Genomic DNA, 19,664 nt, shown 5'->3' on the forward strand with positions numbered 1-19,664 from the left:
CACTCTGTGAAATGAAAACAGTGCACCGGAGAGGGGGGGAAGGAGGCCTGGATGTTAAGAGGAGCCATTGTGTCTCAGCAAAGTTTCTCTGCAGCTGAGGTGATTTAAGCCTGCATTCAGCCTCGTTATACAAAGACCAAGCTGTAGCCATGTTAATAAAGCTTGATTTGTATTTGTCCCTAACCTTTTTAAAGAAGAAAATGAATCCTTCTTGTCCAAAAGCCTTTTCCTACTGACAGCGCAGGACACACCCCAGCAGCTATGAATTTGCTGTCTCTTCACTATAAATATCCTAAATCAACCAAATTTTTAAATGCGCACAGGAGCGGGAATTAACTAAACTTCATCTGGTTGCACCACAACATGCGTCCCCCAAATGCCTCTTTTGATGCGCTCAGCATATCTGTAACTTCACTGAAATAAAAACCAGAGGTTAAAATGCATCAATGCTGCTGGATCACTGCTGGTGCCTTTGAGGCTTCCTGTGTCTCATGGGGGTAGTGCTATGCAACTGGACGGTTCTTGCTGTCTGTCCCCAGAGAGCAGAGCTCTTGGGGATGGACAGCAGGGTCTAATCACTGGAGGATCCCTGGGGTCAGGGCCAGCTCCAGGCACCAGCGAAAGAAGCAGGGTTCTGGGGAGGCCAATAGAAAGGGGCGCCACATCCAGGTCTAAGGTGGCATTTCAGCGGTGGGTTCTTCAGTGCCTCGCTTCATGTTTGGCGGCCGCTCAGTCGGGTTTTCCTTTTTTCTTCTTCCTCTTCTTCGCCACTTGGAGCAGCAAAAAAGGTGGAGCTGGCCCAGCCTGTGGTATTTTATTCCTCTCATGGCATCCCATTCCATGTGTCCCATGTTGTCAGTGGTTGCCTTTCCATTAACAGGAGTTAGGGTACATGGTCTGCCAGAGCCACAGTGGGGTAGTGTTGAAGATGGGATATGGTTTGACATCTAATGATGGGCATGGGTAACAAAGGAAACATGGAGCAGGATTCCTATTTGCCCTTGAATTGGTGCTTAGGTGTTAGCAACCAGAGAGCCCAGGCTGAGGCCTGCAGGTGAGCCAGAAAACAGAGTATGCTTCAACTTCCATCTGGCGAATGGACCCATAGCCATGGTGGAAAGGTTTGCCATTTGTCCAGCGGGCTCTTTTCGCATACTGTTGCTAAGCACCACTGAGGGACTGACCTTGTCCATCTTGACCTTTCCTCTGTCAAGATGTTAGATGGTCACGTAACATATCATTCTAATAAGAAACAGCCATACTGGGTCAGCCCAAAGGTCCATCTAGCCCAATATCCTGTCTACCAACAGTGGCCAATGCCAGGTGCCCCAGAAGGAATGAACAAAACAGGTAATCATCAAGTGCCTATCGCCCATTCCCTGCTTCTTGCAAACAGAGGCTAGGGACACCATCCCTGCCCATCCTGGCTAATAGCCATTGATGGACCTATCCTCCATGAATTCATTTAGTTATTTTTTGAACCCTATTATAGTCTTGGCCTTCACAACATCCTTTGGCAAGGAGTTCCACAGGTTGACTGTGCATAGTGTGAAAAAATACTTCCTTTTGTTTGTTTTAAACATGCTACTTATTAATTTTATTGGGTGACTCTTTGTTCTTGTGTTATGTGAAGGAGTAAACAACACTTATTTACTTTTTCCACACTAGTCATGATTTTATAGACCTCTATCATATTCCCCCTTAGTCATCTTTTTTTCCAAGCTGAAACATCCCAATCTTATTAAGCTCTCCTCATATGGCATCTGTTCCAGACCCCTAATACTTTTTTGTTGTCCCTTTTCAACCTTTTCCAATTCAAATATTCAAGATGTGGGCATACCATGGATTTGTAGAGAGGCAATATGATATTTTCTGACTTTATTATCTATCCTTTCTAATTATTCTCAACACTGTTGCTTTTTAACTGCCGCTGCACATTGAGTGGATGTTTTCAGAGAACTATCCACAATGACTCCAAGATCTTTCTTGATTGGTAACAGTTAATTTAGACCCCATCATTTTATATGTCTAGTTGGGATTGTTTTCCAGTGTACATTACTTTGCATTTATCAACATTGAATTTAATCTGCCATTTTGTTGCCCAGTCACCCAGTTTTGAGAGAGCCTTTTGTAGCTCTTTGCAGTCTGCCTGGGTCTTCACTCTCTTTAGTAGTTTTGCATCATCTGCAAACTTTGCCATCTCACTGTCTGAAGGTGAGCTAAACCCTTCCTTTAATGAAGGAAGATTAGGGAATGGGCATGTAGGATGTTCCCTAGAGCTTAAAAAAGTTTTAGAAGGATGATGAGACATAAATTGAACACAACTTATTCACTTGTCTGCTCAACTTAGACATAGAAAGCAATTTCAATACTAAAAAGTAGTCTGACAGAGGATTGTCTTATCATTGTAGAACATTGCCTCAGTTTCATTTGTGTGTAAAAATGAGGCAGGGTTGAACAAAGTCATCAGCTAAGCTAAATAAACAAAAGGGGAGACCAGAGGAAGTCGAATCCAAAAAAGTTTGGATTGTCCACTCGCTCTCACTCATAACTGTTTTAAGCTTTCAGAATTCTCTTCTGAGATCTTTGTGGTGACATGGTGATCAAATATAGAAGCATGTTGTGTGTTCATTCATGTGGCTGGGTTTGTTTGGGTTTTTGAGGGGGCTAGAGTAGGGGGAAAAAGGCTTGACGGCTTTAACTTTATTTCAGTCTCTGGATACTTTTGGATCAGGATTCTACTTGAGCTTTGCACTGTCACAGTTTCAGGCTCCCAGCCAGAAAGCAAGATCATTAACTGTAGTAGATTCTGATCTAAAATGTTCAATCTGCTGCTTACCTCCTAAAGACCTTGCTGAGTCTATGAACTGGTGCCCATGAGGGAGATCTGAGCTGTTATGTTTGATGCAATTCAGGTTCTAGAAGTACTTTGACATTCCAGTCCTACATGGTATCAAACTGCTGGGCTTAACCCATCCATCCTCATATTTCTAGAGTAAATTCTAAAAAAACCCAACCCCTTTTTAAAGAAACCACCAACAGTCACTTGTATATTTAACAATATATATTTATATATATATATATATATATTTCTAAATCAGTACATTCAGTTTTAACTTGTTTTTCTTCACAAACAGAAGAACTCTTACAATAGTAGACTTTCTAAAATAAATACTATTAAAATAGAGCTTCAAAATAAATATTCTATACAAAGGAAACCTTCTGTAGTAACTTTTGGGGGTGTGTGTGTGTGTGTGTATGGAGGTGATTGGTTGGTAGGGGAGGGAATCCTTGAACAGCTTTTCATACCATGAAAGAAAAAAAATTCCCAGTGCTGCAAGAGACAGAAACTGAGGAAATAAACTAGAGATATTAGTTTACTAAAAGCAATGAGAAAGCGCTTTCAGAAGACAGTAAAACTTAAGTGTTGTGCTAGATCCTGTCTCCTTCCTCCTTTTAGAGCACTGTTCTGTTCACACGATAGCATGCCTCCGAGGGAATACCTTTGCTTCCCCTGCAGTGGGTACACAGAAGAGGCAAATTAAAAACTCTTCTGGATGCACAAAATAGGCAAGTCCTCTCAGCAGGTGCCTTACTCCCATTTGTGTTCATGAGGACAGGAGCCAGCTCCCTCTGGCACTATGACAACATGACCAGAGAGTAGCCCGTGGGATTGTTACATAGAGTTCATACTTATATGGCCTAGTCAGCAGTCATTCTCCTGGTCTGTACTTCGGTTGATATAGCTATGGTGCTCAAGGGTGTGTAAAACAGCCATGCCTGAGTGCTGTAACTATGCTGACCTAATCCCCCTAAGTAGACAGGGGAGATAGAAGAATGCTTCTCTCAACCTACCTCCCATCACTTGGAGAGCTGATGTTCCTAAACCAATGGAAAAAAATCCCTTCCCTTACTATAGGCTGTATCTACAGTAGGGGGTTATGCTGGCATAGTAGTGGTGCCATAGCTATGCTGCTGGAGTCCCTGTAGCATAGACATGGCCTAAAAGAGTGGGGTAGCTTGCAGGGATGACAAACCATGTTGCATGTCAGGATCTGTTGTCTCTGCATGAGAGGTAGGCAGCTTATTTTATGCAAACTAGGTGTGGCTCTAGCCTAGACCAAATTTAGATGGTGTATTAGAATGTCCCTGTATGCTTTATGTCTCTGGAGTGGCATGAGATCAAAGTGGGAGTATGTCCCTTAAAAGTGAAGGTGGGGGGAATTGGAGGAAAAAGGGGAAACAGTTGTTGGCTGGAAAAATACCCTCCTTCAGCACAGCAAGCAAAGGCATCTAAAAGGAATAGTGTCATATTGTCAAGGCTCTTCTCGCCTGGTCTAACCCAGAATCTTTTCAGTGCTATGCAAGAAGCTCAACAACTTTGTTGCTATGCTTCAGGCAAAGAGCTGGTGAAACATGCCGACTGATGGCTACACCAGCAGGACTGGAAGAATACAAGGAGCTTCATTCTGCTACATTTACCACTGCACTAACACATCCACTAATGCTTTACAGTCTTCCAGCATGGGATCAGCTTACATTATAGCTGGATTTATATATTAAAAGAAGCCAGCAAAGAAATAGGTTACAGCTATGTACAATGAAAGTGAAAGTTGCTGGAGGTCCTTTTCATTAGAAGAGAAGGTAAGAATATGGAATTGCTGTGTGTGTGTGTTTACAAGTGCACACAAGTGTGGAGTGGCACAGTGGAGACCATTCAAATGTTATGTTTGCTTGCAGTAACGTACAGCCAGCCAACAGAATTTCTACTGCAAATTTGCACTAGGAAACCCTACTGCGCTAAGCTAGGGCCTGGGGTAAACAGAAAATGTATAGATGGTTGCCATTTGGACGCTGCATATGTTCAAGGTGGAAGATAGCCGATATAGATCTCTATGCTTGTTACTGCTCCATCTTTTAGCCCATTTATACTTTAAATGATATATCATCCCATTAAATAGCAATGCCTTATACATTCAACCAGCAGTTCAACCAGTTTGGGGTTCTTTTCTTTTTTCTCTGCAAGGTTCCCTCTGATTTGTGCAAGATTAAACATACAAACCGCTTCACTGCGCACACAGTATCTTCCTGGTGAGGGTAAGCTACAGGAATCAGGATCTGGTAACAGAGATACAATATCCCTTTTCTATGATTTACCATAAACAAGCCAGCTAATGCTATAAATATAAAAAGGAAGTTTTTTTTTTAAAAACAATCCCCCACTTAATAAATATCTACAATTAAACTTAACAAAAAGTCACCCTCTCAGAAATGAATTCTTAAGTAAAAAAAAAAAAAAAAAAAAAAAAAAAAGCTCCAATGAGTACATTTTGAAAAAACAAAACAGCAATTGTATCACAACTAAGCAAATGTGATTTCTGGAAAATGCTACATAAGCTTTGCCTGTTGCTTATCTAATTAAAGATGGCATTTCTCTGTCATTGCTGTGCATTTACGGAGTACATTTCCTCTAATTAAAAAAATACACATACACAGAGGAATCAGCTTTCAGCATGCAACAAGTACCTATCTATTTGATTTGTTGCATGTTAGAACAACGTTTTTTGTATAGCACCTTGCAGTTGTCAAGAGAAAGGGGTTACTGCAGCATAAGGAAGTGCAGACTTGGCCCTTGTATGAGTGCACAGACAAAGCCTATGATCATCAGCTACTGAAAACCAAGGGCAAGGTTCCATAAATATGCACCCTTGATTTCTCCCAGTACTCATTAACACTAAAATAGACACTTTTTAATTTCTCTATTTACACTTTACAAAGACACACTATTATACAGAAAAGGCAAAAGTTGAGCAGCAGCAATAGAAATAAAGGGGAAAAAATGCTTCAAGCAAAATGTCATTCTGCCAAAAAAAAAAAAAAGTGTCCGTAATATTATCAGCAAAGTAGATCTGAAGAGCTTGTTCCATGAGAACAGGTATTGGATTGATATTCATTTAAAAAAAAATATGTACATGTGTATTGTGCTCAGTTTTTCTTGACCTTGCTACTACAGTTTGAGAAGGGGGAGGGGGGTGTAATTTCTCAGTTTAGTGAGACTTCTACATCAGCATTTGCTGAGCAAGAAATAACACTACAGAAGTCAAATTCATTCAAAGCCCCTTGGAAAAAGTTTTACTATTCATGTAATAATACATTTTTAAAATCTACTAAATGTGACATCTGCGGCTACAGACTTAGGCTCACTAGCAAAGTGACAAAGTAAAATTTCAAACAAAATTGACACGGGGGGTGGGAAGAGAGTCGGGAAGAACACATTATGCCCATAGTCCTCTTATTGAGGCGAGGTGAGGGGGAGAGAGATTCCATCACTTCCTCCGTCAGAAAATAAAATTGGCATCAAAAGGGGAATGTGACGGGTGGGGTAGAAATAGAAATATACCTAAATGGCAATGACAGTTATAGAAAGTGATTTGAAAAAATTATTTCTGCTTCAAAATCTGTTCTGAAAGGGGGAAGGAAAAAGCTTTGGGAAAACATTTACTTTGTACTCAACTGGCACTTTTAATAGTCAAGTGGAGAGAAAAAGGTTAACCCTTTACCTTCAACAGCTGCTGGTCACAAATCAGAGTTGAAAAAGGAAGAAAACCCACCCTACTCTGAATCCACTATTCTTTTGTGAATGAAAATGAATATTGCTTCTGCTGATGTGCCTGCCAAGCTAATAGTTAATTATTCTTGCTCGATGTAGGCACAGTGAGCAACCAGCACTATGAACCAGATGGTGAAAAGACTTTTTAAGCAGCTGTACTCTGTAGTCTATGTTGGTTTTCGGCCTGGGCTCTGTAAAGTATTAAGAATCCTCCTCCATTGGCCCCCCTCTGTTTAACTTTAGATAATCAAATCCAAAACCCTGAATAACCCAAAGTGCTTCAGTTTATGGAAATAGTTACTTCGGCTTTCTCTGTTGATGGCAAAGGCTAACACATGTTATCCTCAGAACACAGGTTATAACCTCCCCTTTGGTGTCTCTTCCACCTTTCTCATAGCCCCCTGCTTCACCCCCCCCCCACCCCCCAAAATGGTCAGAAAGGCTTTTCTGGCTTGCTTGCTTTGCCATCCAGCGCCACCTTGCAGATGACACTGTTTGTGTTTTTACATCTACATCCGGGCCGGCTCACTTGATCATAGCATCTCTGGGACAGTTTCACGCAGCCGGTGGCTGGCAGGTAGCACAGCAAGCAAGGCAGGACCAGAGAGAGGGCACCCATGAAAGACCAGCGGGCACAGCAGTTCGAATGGGAGCAGGAGCAGGGGTGGTCTGCGCAGGAACCCTCGTCATCCTCATTAGTGCAGTGGTAGAAGACTCCCTTCACCAGACACATGCACGTGGAGTAATTGACCAGGTTCTGTGCAGAGCAGAGACACTCCTGGTTGCACACCCAGCAAGAAGGCAAAGTCCTCGGCAGGGCACACTCCTTGCACTTGCATTTCCCACAGGCTTCACACAGTAAAAAGTGCTTGTCAAGCTCCTGAGACATGGGTCCCTTCAGATCCATGGGTTTGCAATTAATCACCTTGGGCTGTATCCGGACTGCTCTCGGGGAAGACTGATCCACCACGGGGGCCGGCACCATGTGATCCAAGAGCCTTTGGTCAGAAGACGTGCTGCTGCTGCTGCTGATGGAGCTGGGCCGCCCACTGAAAGAGATCCAGGGGTGGGTGACATCCTGCTCACATCTCTGCAGGTGCTGGCTGATCAGTGTGGGTTCATGGTGGCCTCGGGGGCGCTTCTGTGCTGCCAGCTGGGCAAGGCTGGGACTGTCAGTGTAGTCATTCTCAATGTGAGTAGTCTTCATCTGGTCAATAGGCAGGATGGTGAGCGGATGCTGCAGCCTCCCATATGGGATCCGACTGTCCAGTAACGGCTGTACCATGACGGAGTTTGGGAGCACAGTTATGTTATGGGGAATCCGGGGCTCCATTGGTCAGAGTGTCCTTCACCACTGGGGGGACAAAACTGCTTTAAGTGTCCTGAAAAAGAGAAGGGAAAAGGGGAATGGTTCCCAAATTAACTCACATTGGACTGGGAATAGTGGCAAGAAGTGCTCACTGCTCTAGCAGCTATTGCACTGAAGTGATTATGAGCCAAACACACCTCAAGTGGAGATAAAGCATCTGCTCTTGTGTAAAGCCGGTATTCATACTAGCACTGTTCTTCTCTTACTAACCTAGGCCTGGCATAGCGCTCCCCATCATTGCTACATGCAATGATATCTTAGGCCTTAGTAGCCCCTTCTCTCTCAGTGACTGCTGGGGAGGCAATGCAGGAGGAAGGAAGGAAGTTGAGCTTGAGAGCTTAGAGTGATCAGCCTGTGTTAAAACGTTCTTTAGCTACTTGGAATGTTACCTTGTCACCTCCCTGGATCTCCAACAGACATGACTATGAGCGATAGCTAACCTTTGGGAAGTACTGGTTCAGTATACTCACGCCAAGTAGCACAAAGTCTCAGGCCTCAGTTAAGCCCCTCTGTGGATGGCTTAAGTGAGGCCGTGCAGAGTTTGTCTCCCCATGTGCTCAGAGGGGTAGCATTTGACCATCAGGGGAGTTGTTATGGGGGGAGCTGTCATCCTCATTCACAGACCTCCCCATCGCTCCTCACTCATGACATGCTGGGAGGGCTGAGGCATCCATACAGAGTCCCAGACCCTGCTTGGTATACCCCTGCCTTCCTCTGCCCATGCCTCTTCCCTCCCCCGTGCAGAGAGCAGAAGTCATTCAAGTTAACGATGACCATGGCAGACCATTCTTCTCATGGGAAGTCGCTGTGGGTTTCTAGGGGATAATGCCACTGAAAGTCTCGCTCCTAGCCCACCGCACCTCAAACCCAAGGAAGTCCAACCGTGCAGAGTTCACTTGGGAGGCCTTACACAGACTTGAAGGATAATACAGCCAGTTCCGACAATCCTGCCAAACTGGTAGACATTGGGATATGTTGTAGGCCTTGTGGACCTCGCCCCACTAAGTGCAAGATGAAGTGCCAGAGTGCTCTTTATTGCTCATGTTCCTGTGCGTCATGGCTTGGAGCCCTCCCAGAGAACCCAGTGCCCTATAAGCTTCAAATTACCCCCTTCCCATCCTGGTCCCAGTTGGGGCATCTTACAATTCCTCACCGACTCCCCAGTTCAACAGGACATCTCCAGGACATCTCAAACACCCACAAGCAGTGGTTCTGAACATAATAATCTATCTTCCTCCCCTGTGAACTTAAACCATTCCTGCCCTTTTCCCTCCCCCTCCCGACTCCTCTGTTCCCCTGGGGAACTTGAATGGCAGGAGTTTGAAGCAGGGGAGTGGGAATAGGTGGGACCCATACACTTAGGTTCTGCAACTTGGGTATCCTTTGCAAAGCTCCCCAATGTCTGTCTCAAACTGCCCTCCTTCAGATAGATATTGGCCTAAAAAACAGGTTTTCTACTTCTTTCATCCCCATTGTGGGAAATATAAATAAGGAGGATATATAGCGTCTCTAGCAGCACAGCCATCTAAGAGAGCAACAAGAAAGGGATTGGTGCAAATTACAGGTAAAGCTAACTTCAATGAGACTACTGAAAATCTGATCAGAGATCACATCTCCATCAAACATGATGCAGAATAATATTTAGCCTAAATGCTGTTTACTAGCTAGACCAGCTCAACCATCTATTGCTATAGTTTCTAATTTCATTGAGAGAGTGCAATTTATACTGGAGCCAATCCAAAGATTCAACTGCAGTGTAGGACATGAAACCACAGGAAGTAACTAAACTTAAATCAAAGAACGGAAAGTACTTGCTTCAAATTTGGAAAATACACATTGTTTTCTAGTTGATGGGCCATTTCCTCACTGAGTGACCTTTATATTTATGAAGTATGTTCAGGATCAGTTTAAAGCAGCAGCAAGTAAAACTTCAGAGTAAGCTAAGGGAGAAGGGGACTTTGGGAATCTAAAAGGAAGTAGTGAACTGGTTGAGATTTTTATTTTAAGTTTTAGAAATGTGTGAAAAGATTTGGATTTTACAACAGAAAGTCCGACAGTGGGGACTGATTTATCCATAAAAGTTGGATGTATGGAAAGAGTGCATTAAACTGGAAGAGCCACCTAAACTCCTGTCCTAGAACTTTGTGTGTGTATATATGTAACATAGAAGCACTCTCCTGTATAGCTTGGCTGTTAAATCATTTTCCACTAGTTTGTTTAATTGAATGAAAAATACTGTACCAAAAAACCCAAAACAAAAACAACCCTGCCACCTCATTGCATCAACCTAGTCTTATTTTTATTTTTTTTTGTGGGGGTAGGGGAGAATATCTGCTTTAAAATGATGACTAGAACCCATTACTAGAATAACTTATTTGCTTGATTGAGTACTTGGGATCTGATCCTGAGAGGTGCTGAACACCCTCAAATTGTAGTAAAATCAATAGGAGGTGAAGTAGCTCAGCACCTCACAAAAGGCGCTCAGCATCTTGCAGGATAGGGCTCATGCAGTGAAACTGGACTCTGGAATATCCATCTGTGGTCAGTACAGTATATGCCTTTTTTGCTGCATTAGCATAGTGCTGGTTTCTGTGCTTGAGAGACTGCACACAAGACAAGAAATGGGACAAATGCTTTATCTAGAAGGAATAATGAAGCTACTTATGGTGGCTTAGTCTTTAAGCCAGTGTCATTTGCCATTTAATAGCTCTCTAGTTACTCTTCCTCCTCAGCCAGTCAGTCATTCACCAAAACCAAAAACATTCCGTTAGAAATCAGTTGAGAATTTGTTCCTTAAAAATCAGAACTATTCACTGCTCTCAGCTTTCACATTTTGGAACTACAGGCAGAAAGGTTTTGAAAACACTTATTTCCTAATTGCAGGAGATGCTTTGATGAAGTATTGTCTTTGAAAAAAAATTAGACAATGCTTTCCAATAAGTGGGGCTTACGGGGGGGAGGATGTATATTTCATCTGCCTAGAGTTCAGTGCCACAGTATAGAAAGTACTTACTAAAGCTCAGAGTTCAGTATTCTACCAAAGTGTTAACCACTGAATTTGTCAGCCAGAGATTATGCATTTAAAGGAAGACAGTTGTATTTCACAGGAACCTAGTTTTTTAAAGCTTAGAGGATAGAGATGCAGGTATTTCAGCTGGAAAGGTGTGCTCTCAACATGACTAATGTTGGCATGGATGCAGCTGGAGCTGTATAAATTGGTGGAATACTGCACCATATTAAAACAGTCCTGTTTTTTGCCCCTTATCTCTGTAGCAATGATTTTTTCATTACAGATTTTTTTTAATTAAAATAGAGCATATGCACCTGTAGCTTCCAAATATCAGTTGAGGTCTAACTGAACCCCAGCTGTACTTTTAAGGAAATCAGTGGAGTTGTGCTCATAGGGAGCAGGTCTAAATTGGGCTGAAAAATCATCATTGAAGGTGTATTGTGTACTAGTATATGATGGACAGAACATTTGTCCTGTAGGGTAGTGTCTAACGTACCTGCCTGGGCTAATAGCATTTAGTTTAACTTTACAAATGACCGGTCTGCTCCTGCACCATTGAATTCAATGCATGTGTGTACATACTGCATCAATGAACAGCAGCCATCTCTGTGATAAAAGGCAGCTGTCACGCAAACACCACAATATTTACAAGGGAAATTGAGACTGTACTACATCTTTTTATTTATCTGAAGGGCCATGCAAATACAGAGTTAGCTGCCTGAAATTAGTAGGAATACCTTGCATATTCAACAGATTCCACTGAGTTAGACACAGATCATACAGAGACTGTAGCCATGTCCGGCAATTGTTATACTCTCTGTGGTAGTCCATATGCAGACAGACATTAGCAGGTGGTTTTAATTGGGATAATTAATGCTGGTCAGAACACCAGCTTTATTTCATTTCCTGGATTTAAACCCTCCCCACCCCCAACAAAACCGCCACCCAAATGGACTTTCAGACAGTTAAGGTTGAAAATCAAACTTAGCACTTTTCATGAAATTATCTCTGTTGCTTGGCCAAAGGTAGGAAGTATCATTACTCCCATTTTACAGGTGGGGAAACTGAGGCATGGAGAAGTTAAAATGAAAAACCCAGATTTCCCAACTCCTAATACAGTGCTTTAGACACACTGCCTCTGTTTAGACTACAGTATCCTTTAAAATTGTATATATCCACATACTACCTTTTTTTCTGTTTGAATTAAATTTCTTCTCCCTATTCCGCACCAAGGTCTAGTAGCAATACAAGACCCCTGTTTGGCTAAGACTTTATTACTCTTACAAAAATAGCCTGAAGCATAAGTACATTGTATGATGCAACAACCTGTCTTTTTGTGATTGTTCACTCAGCCTTTCTCCAGGATACATCCTGAGCAGCTGGGCTGAGCACTGGAAACTGACAGTCTCCCCCAGGCTTCATCCCCTTTTATCTTTAGTACTTGGGTCCCATGATAGAACCAGACCTCAGAATGGTCATCTGAAGCGCACCCTGATGACAAGCTTCTTGCAGGCTGAATGTTTAGAAGAAGGGGAGACGCACTGGACACTCAAGTTCTATTACGTATTCAGTGACTGGATTCTGACAGCCACAGGAGAGGGGTAGAAGGATTTTACATTAATATTTCATCCAAACTACCTGTAAGGTAGCAGCAATGCCTTAGCACAGCAAATCAATATTGGGTTTTGAGCCCAAGCTCAGATACAGGACTTGACCCAGCATGAGAGTGGTCACTGTATCTAAAGTAGCTCTCAACAGAGGAAGAGGCTGAGTTGGACAGCTCAGCCTGTGCTTTTCTGAACTGATGTGTCTGGTTCTGGCTCCCAAAGCCGTCCTGGTTAAAGAAAGGTGGGAAATAAGAGTTGCTAGAATCAGCTGAAAAATGATCTTTTGAGGAGAACGAGAACTCTTCTGATGGCTAGGATAGACCAGTTGAAGCAGAGTGGAAAGGAATTGACAGATGTTTGTGCTCCCACTGGATTGTGAACAGAGATTTCGGTTTCCAGGATTGTCATATGGACATCACTCTGAAATACCCCAAATACCAAATTCACTTAAAATTCCTTCATTCTGTTCACACAAATGCAATCTAACATGATGTGTTGTTTGAAGAGCCATGCAGAGAATGATATGCAGTTTAATAGGTGCCCTGCATTTCATCTGCAAAGAAGGGATTAATGAGGTCATAAAAAGGAGAGGGAGGAATCTCCCTCTGCTTTTAGTTGTTTAGAAGGATGAAACAACTTGCAGCTTTCATAGGTCCCTTGCAGATAACAGTCAAACCAATATTCAGGCAAGACTGCATAATCAAGTTTATTGGTTTGTGGAAAAGAATTAGTACAAAAACAGAAAGGCCATAGATTATAGAAACCAGTTTTCTTTCAACTCTTTAAATAAATAAGTAAACCAGAAAATAAAATCCACCAAAAGTTACACCTGAATTTAAGAGCTGTGAGGTAAGGCCAATCAGACATCAAGATGCTTGATGATGAGCCACTTATCAACTAGCAGTCAAATAATTTAATCAAAAATTTACAGTACCAACTAAAATTTAGCTCACTATATTGACTACCTACTGTATAGTCAGCTCCCAGAGAGAATGGTACCTTAACAATCCTACTGACTCTCTTTTTTTAAGTTAACGGTGCTGCCTTTCATCCCTGATTCATGCAAGGTATTTAAGCACATGCGTACCTTTAAGCACATGTGATGTATGGGTGTATACAACAAATACTGTCTCTCGAAGCACTGATATAATTCTGGATGCTAATTTTGTTTTAATGTGGATTAAAGAATAGCCTATCCACAACATGCAGATAAAATAAATAGTTAACACTTAAAACATTAGTAAATTCAGACATGCTATTGATAAGCCAGGCACACATTTACAAGGTCTGACTATACAGGCAGTTTTCTGAAACCGGACAATAAAAGGGAAATCTCACAGATGTTCTCAAATTGGTCTTATGTTTAATTTTAAAGTTAATTCCAGTAAGTCAGCTGAAACTCTTTTGAAACTGAGAAGTCAAGAATAAACATCCATTTAGAGACGATTTGTCTTTTTTCCCCCATTCAAGAACTAGGAGTGACCATATCACAGGTCTGCAACATTTGATATAAAAAGAATATACAACCCTTTTATAGGAATTAACTTGGTGGTTAATTCCATTAAACTTACTGCAGTTGTTGTGATCCCTTTTCACCACTTCCTTTTTTAAATATCCAAACTACTATTTTGCTGCATAATAGTTTCCTTAAACTTTAGGGTTTGCAAATAATGTTTTAAAAAAAGGTACAAAGTGGTTGTTATGGTACCATTTCAAACTTGGAAGTTTTGTAGGAGTCACTTTATGGAAAAAAAATCATACAGAATTTAATGGGAAATATTTTTAATAAAGTTTTTGGACTATCCTACAAAATTTAATAGAAAAGTATATACTTACTATAGAACTCTATGGAATGGTTTATATAAACAGAAAGGCTCATTCTCTATTCAATTTTATAGGTTTTAAAATGTCTTTAGAATCCCACTGGTTTATGTATTAAATTATTTTGGATTTTCATAATAGCTGGGCAACTTCTAGTTACTGAAAAACAGAACAGACTATGAATAACCTATTTAACTTAGTAGAGAGGTATGCATCTTCATACAATTAGTTAAATACCTAACTGTTTAATAATTGTGTTTTTGCAATCTATTCAATGCTCTATAACCATGTAGTAACAGCAGGATACTGAAAATGAGGGATTAACAAAGGGCCTGATTCTGCACCACTTATGGGGGAGAGTGGTCCCACTGATATCACCTGAGGAAGGGCTGCAAGAACAGGCCTTAAAGTGGCATCAGATGCATCTTTCAGAATCAAGACACTTACATCTCTCAGATACAATTCCCATTAAAGTCAAAAGAACTTGCAGATGCTCCATACTCACCCCTCACCTACCCAGGACCAGCTTTTGTAAGGTGCAATTAAAATGCAAACATCAGAGCTTATGCTTAAATAAATGCCATCTAAAAGAAAAGCCCCCAAAACATTGCTTGGAGTTTATTCAGTAATAAACATATCACTTGCTGGATCAAAGGAGTAATGCAATATAGAGCTAGAGTTAGAGTTCTGTGCTTGTTCATATCAAGCATTGATTCGTGGGTCACATTACCCCTTTTTAATTAAGATTATGCTTCATAAAGGCAATTTTTCAGGGACAGCTTTTGGCCTTCAGCCTCATGCCTTTCAATGGCATCTTGGTACTCACCTCACCTTGTCAGATGGAGAGCTCTGTCGGTGCCTCTCAGGCAAATTGATTATTTCCCATAAAATTGAGGCTGTTTTGTGGCACTAGAATGTAGTGCTGTCATGGTTTGCTCCACCCTCACTGCCAGCTGAAGTACTGTATGCTGTTTATATCAAATACCTGGAACCAAATTCCACAACACTGGAGAGTTACTGAACCGCATCAGAGGGTTCCTTTTGAACTAGCAAAAAATCAGATCCTGTTGAACTTTGCTCTGGTACAGATACTTAGCCCTGAAGTTTCACTGCATGAAAGTAATAGGATGGGGTGGAAAACAATGCAACCTCTGGTTCTTTCCTTAACCTCAGAGCATAACCCATACAACATTTCTAACATAACAAACAGTAATTTCTGATTTGCTATAGTGTCATCCATCCAAAGATTTCATAGTGTTTCACAAATACTAATAAAGCATCACAAACCCATGTGAGGTAGGTGTGTGGAAACTGGCACACAGAGGTGAAGGGAAAATCCTGAACTGATTGAAGGCAATGGGAATTTTGCCATTGACTTCAGTAGGGCCAGGAGTTCACTTTAAGTGACTTGCCAAAATCATACAGTGGGTCAGTGAAAGAGATTGGAATAGAATCCAGATCTTTTGACTCACAATCCTATCATCTAACCACTAGATCATGCTAGAAAGAACACCAGTCAGATCTACCTGCAGAATTTCCACCGATACAAAGTGAATTCTGATTTGGGCAGGGCAACGCTGAACTCAGACAAATCTCAGCAACTCCTTATATCCAAAATTATCCAGAAAAGATGATAACACGTCCCCAGATATTTCTAAGAATGAAGCCAGGACATCTGCCATGACAAGCATGCCACTGGCCAGCTGGAGGAACACATTAAAGGGTCTAACTGAAATAATCTTCCCATAGCACAGTACTTGAGAGGGAAAAACTTATGGACTTAACAATGTGGGGGACATGCAAAGAGCAGCCCAAGGTAGACAGGAATGGCAAAGCCTGGTTGATACTCTAAATCACATTTGACAGCATGGGAAAGATTCAGAATGGTGAATCAGGCTTGCTGTGTAATTGCAAGGATGGCCAAAGTAAGACTGCATAATAGGCAAGAATAGACCATAAAAAACTGAACTCATTCTGAATCACAGAGATAAACAGCTAAAGGAAATCTGAAGAAATTCTAACCTTGCATTTGGTTAGAACCTCTTAACTGGAGACACCAACAGTAGTAAATGATGCGCTATTACCAGCAGGAATCTAAAGGTCCTATGAAGTCTTCTGAAGATTTAGTTGGAAGGAAAGAAAACAGAGAGGGGTTATAGCTGGAAGAGAAAATTTGATTTCTTGCTGCAGAAAATGCTTTACAAGGATAAAGCTTAGTGTCATAGAAAGCTAGACACTAGTCAAAGGAGGCACTCCCTACCAAAAAGTGTTGTAAAAAGTACGTGATAAGATACGTTGGTGTGAGTAGAATGTCTATAGTTTCAAACTTCATTAAGTCTGATTTGATTTAACCTCTAAGCTCTTTAGCAAAGAAAAATTGTCCTTTATTTTTTCTGTAGTACATATACAAATGAATAAGAGGGTTGAATTCCCTTTCCTGCCTAATGGCCTTACCTGTGTGAATATACTGTAGTTACAGTTTTTCCACTGAGAAGAATAAGGGGCGGGAGGGGGTGGGGTGTGTGGGGGGGGAAATCAAAAAGTTTAGTAAGGGAAATATGACTTTTTAAGATGAGGCATTAAATCCATGCCAATGGCTCTGAAATAGAGAAGCTGAAAAAAATAGACCTGTAAATTTTCCATGAAGCACCCTGTCCAGTCTCTTTCTTGCAGTGTGAGAATGAGGATTTGGACTGAGAATTTTCAGATCTCTGAGGATTACAGTTTATCTGCAATAGAGTCTCTTATTTTTATTCTTTAAATCAAATAAATTTTGACATACAAAAGTAAGTCACAGAATTTAAAGAACACAATTAGAGTTTTATAAGTTAATGATACTAAATGATGAATACTACCAGAGGGCTTTCTAGTAAATGGAGGGAATTATACTACATTAGATCTTAAATTTAAGAAAAACAAAAACCAAACCCCCTTCCACAGTGTTTGGTCAGTTATTTGCCTAAAGAGAGACAACTTTAGACACCAGAGATGAACTTGGAAAGCTGTATAGTCAACATGTTTGATTAGCTTTCTGCTTTTTCTATGATAAGGTGGGGGAAACTGTAGATATTATGAATTATACATTGCTGCAGTGCTAGAAAAGGGTTGTTAGGGCCATTTTATTGAAGCCTGATGACCATTTTCCCACCATGGTTTGGGAAAGATAAAAACTTTTATTTTGCTCTTTTAGGAGCTGAACAAATCTTTACATATCTCAGAGGGGATTTCAAAAGCACTGCAGGATTTCAAAATATGTTTCTTTAACTGTGCAATAGCAGTAGAGTTCCTTCTATCAACAGAACAAAATAGCCTATGGAATATGGCACATTTATCAAGGAGACATTTCCAGTAGGGTTCCAATAACTGAAAGCAACCACTCCTTCCTCTATCATTCATTTTTATATTAAGAAGAGGGAGCAAGTCATGAAGATAATTATGATTCAGTGGACAAATTACAGCTTTATTTTTAACCCCCCAAAATCAGAGATGACTGACTTAATATTGAACATGCTGGTTTCAATGTATTTATTTTTTAAGCTGAACTGAGATTTCTGTAAACTGTCTGTTAGCATATCATGCTTTAGGATGATTTGGAACAAGGGAAGTTCAAGAATAAAAAAGATTATTCTCTAGGCTGGATAATTCCATAGTGTTTTCCCCTCTACCCTTCTCAAAAAACGAAAGAAAAGTGTGGCAATATGATATTTTTAAATTGAGAAATCAGACCCTTTTGGAAAGATTATATTGCAGAAAAGTCATCCCCTGTAATAAATTACTTCTGATCACTTGAGGAGAAAGAAAGAATTAAATCCATTCCCCTGGTGATTAATGCTGATTCCTGTTTGCACTCTCATTTCCAAGGTCTGCATTTCCAGTCCTGCTCTTGTCTTGGACTTCTGTGCCTTGCATATGTCCCTCTCTGTTTTTTCCATTTCCTTTCTGATAAAGAATTTTCAGACTATATCGTTTCTCGTCTTGTCTTTCCACTGGTACCAGAAAATATAACCCTAGCTTCTCTCCGTCTGCTACGCAATTGGTGGAGAAGGGGCATTCAAGACATTTTTCTCCATGATATATACATACATATAGATGGAGAAAATATATGTGCAAATATAAATGACTATATGCACAGATCTTCGTTAATTAACTACAATTTAAAACATGTAACTACAGTCCCATGTACAGTTATAACTGTAGCAACAAAACTGCATAGCAATACAGAGAAGATTGTGGGGAATAGAGCAAAGATGGAGTAAGAAAATAAGGAAAACGGAATTGCAGGACAGTTGCATGAAATAAAATGCTAAAGAGCAAAGGTCATCCGGTAAAGATCTGACACTCCAGAGACGGAGCGCTAAAGTGTCCTATTATGGAGACAGCTCCCGGAGCCACTTGATACTAGCAAGATAGAGGGCATGGAGAGAAGAAATACATAAAAGCCAGTTTTCGTACTCCACGGAAAGACCAGGTACAGTTTTTATTTGTAAATCTAGGGGATCGTGCATGGATACCCGTTAGGGGAAGGGGGTGGGGACAAAGGAAAGGAGTCTCCATCAAGAGAAGAGAAACCTAATGCGATTCTAAAAAAAAAAACCCCAAATAATCCCAACCCAAATCTGGTTAAAGCCGCCTGCCGTGTCCATACGCCAAATGCAGATACTAATAGGAGAGTAGGAAAAGGAGTTTCAATCCGAGTCATGGGAACACATGCGAATTGTGCAGGAACCGGGTAATTTCTTTTCTTGGAAGAATGCAAAATTCCCTTTAGGTCAGGAGACACCAGACAGCTCTATATAAAGCATAATATATGTGTTACTTTTAGAAAAAATCGTAATATACACATGTATGTTTGTGTTCAATGTCATGCAAAGGGAACAGACAAATACACCCAGAAAGGCAGCAAACATTTTCTTGGGGAGGAGGGGGATGGGATTTATTTTGCTATTTTATATATATAGATAATCTCCACAAATATGAATCGCCCACTTACTTTAAACAGTTCAGACAAGACCATCTCTCAGCAGGCGAGTTAATCCTAAATCCGAGACAGATCAAGAGGCTGGTCCTGCAAATCCCTGGCACGAAACACCATGGGTCTCAGAGAAGGACCTGCAAGTGCTGTGCTGTCAGCAGCAGTAGCTTCCCCTTGCTTCGCCTCGATGTTGCAACAACTGCTGCCTGGGAAAATGGCTATTTTATGAATGGGAGGAAAGGGACCCCCCTCTGCGCATGCGTTTCCTCCCAACT

General features: G+C 41.1%; 1 protein-coding gene across 2 annotated transcripts; it reads right to left on the reverse strand.

Moving 5' to 3' along the window:
- Positions 1 to 3,125: 3,125 nt before the first annotated feature.
- SPRY4 (sprouty RTK signaling antagonist 4) lies at positions 3,126 to 19,561 on the reverse strand. Of its 2 annotated transcripts, none has more exons than XM_030573309.1 (2): positions 19,408 to 19,561; positions 3,126 to 7,992 (listed from the first exon to the last, which is right to left on the reverse strand). In XM_030573309.1, the coding sequence occupies exon 2, from the start codon at positions 7,941 to 7,943 to the stop codon at positions 7,044 to 7,046; it is 900 nt and encodes a 299-aa protein (XP_030429169.1). In that variant the 5' UTR covers positions 7,944 to 7,992; positions 19,408 to 19,561; the 3' UTR covers positions 3,126 to 7,043. The 2 variants fall into 2 exon arrangements, with proteins under 2 accessions (XP_030429169.1, XP_030429170.1); XM_030573310.1 differs by lacking the exon at positions 19,408 to 19,561 and adding an exon at positions 15,249 to 15,318.
- Positions 19,562 to 19,664: the final 103 nt, after the last annotated feature.

The sequence above is a fragment of the Gopherus evgoodei genome, chromosome 8 (genome assembly GCF_007399415.2).
Source record: "Gopherus evgoodei ecotype Sinaloan lineage chromosome 8, rGopEvg1_v1.p, whole genome shotgun sequence".
In the NCBI taxonomy this organism is placed as follows: domain Eukaryota; kingdom Metazoa; phylum Chordata; order Testudines; family Testudinidae; genus Gopherus; species Gopherus evgoodei.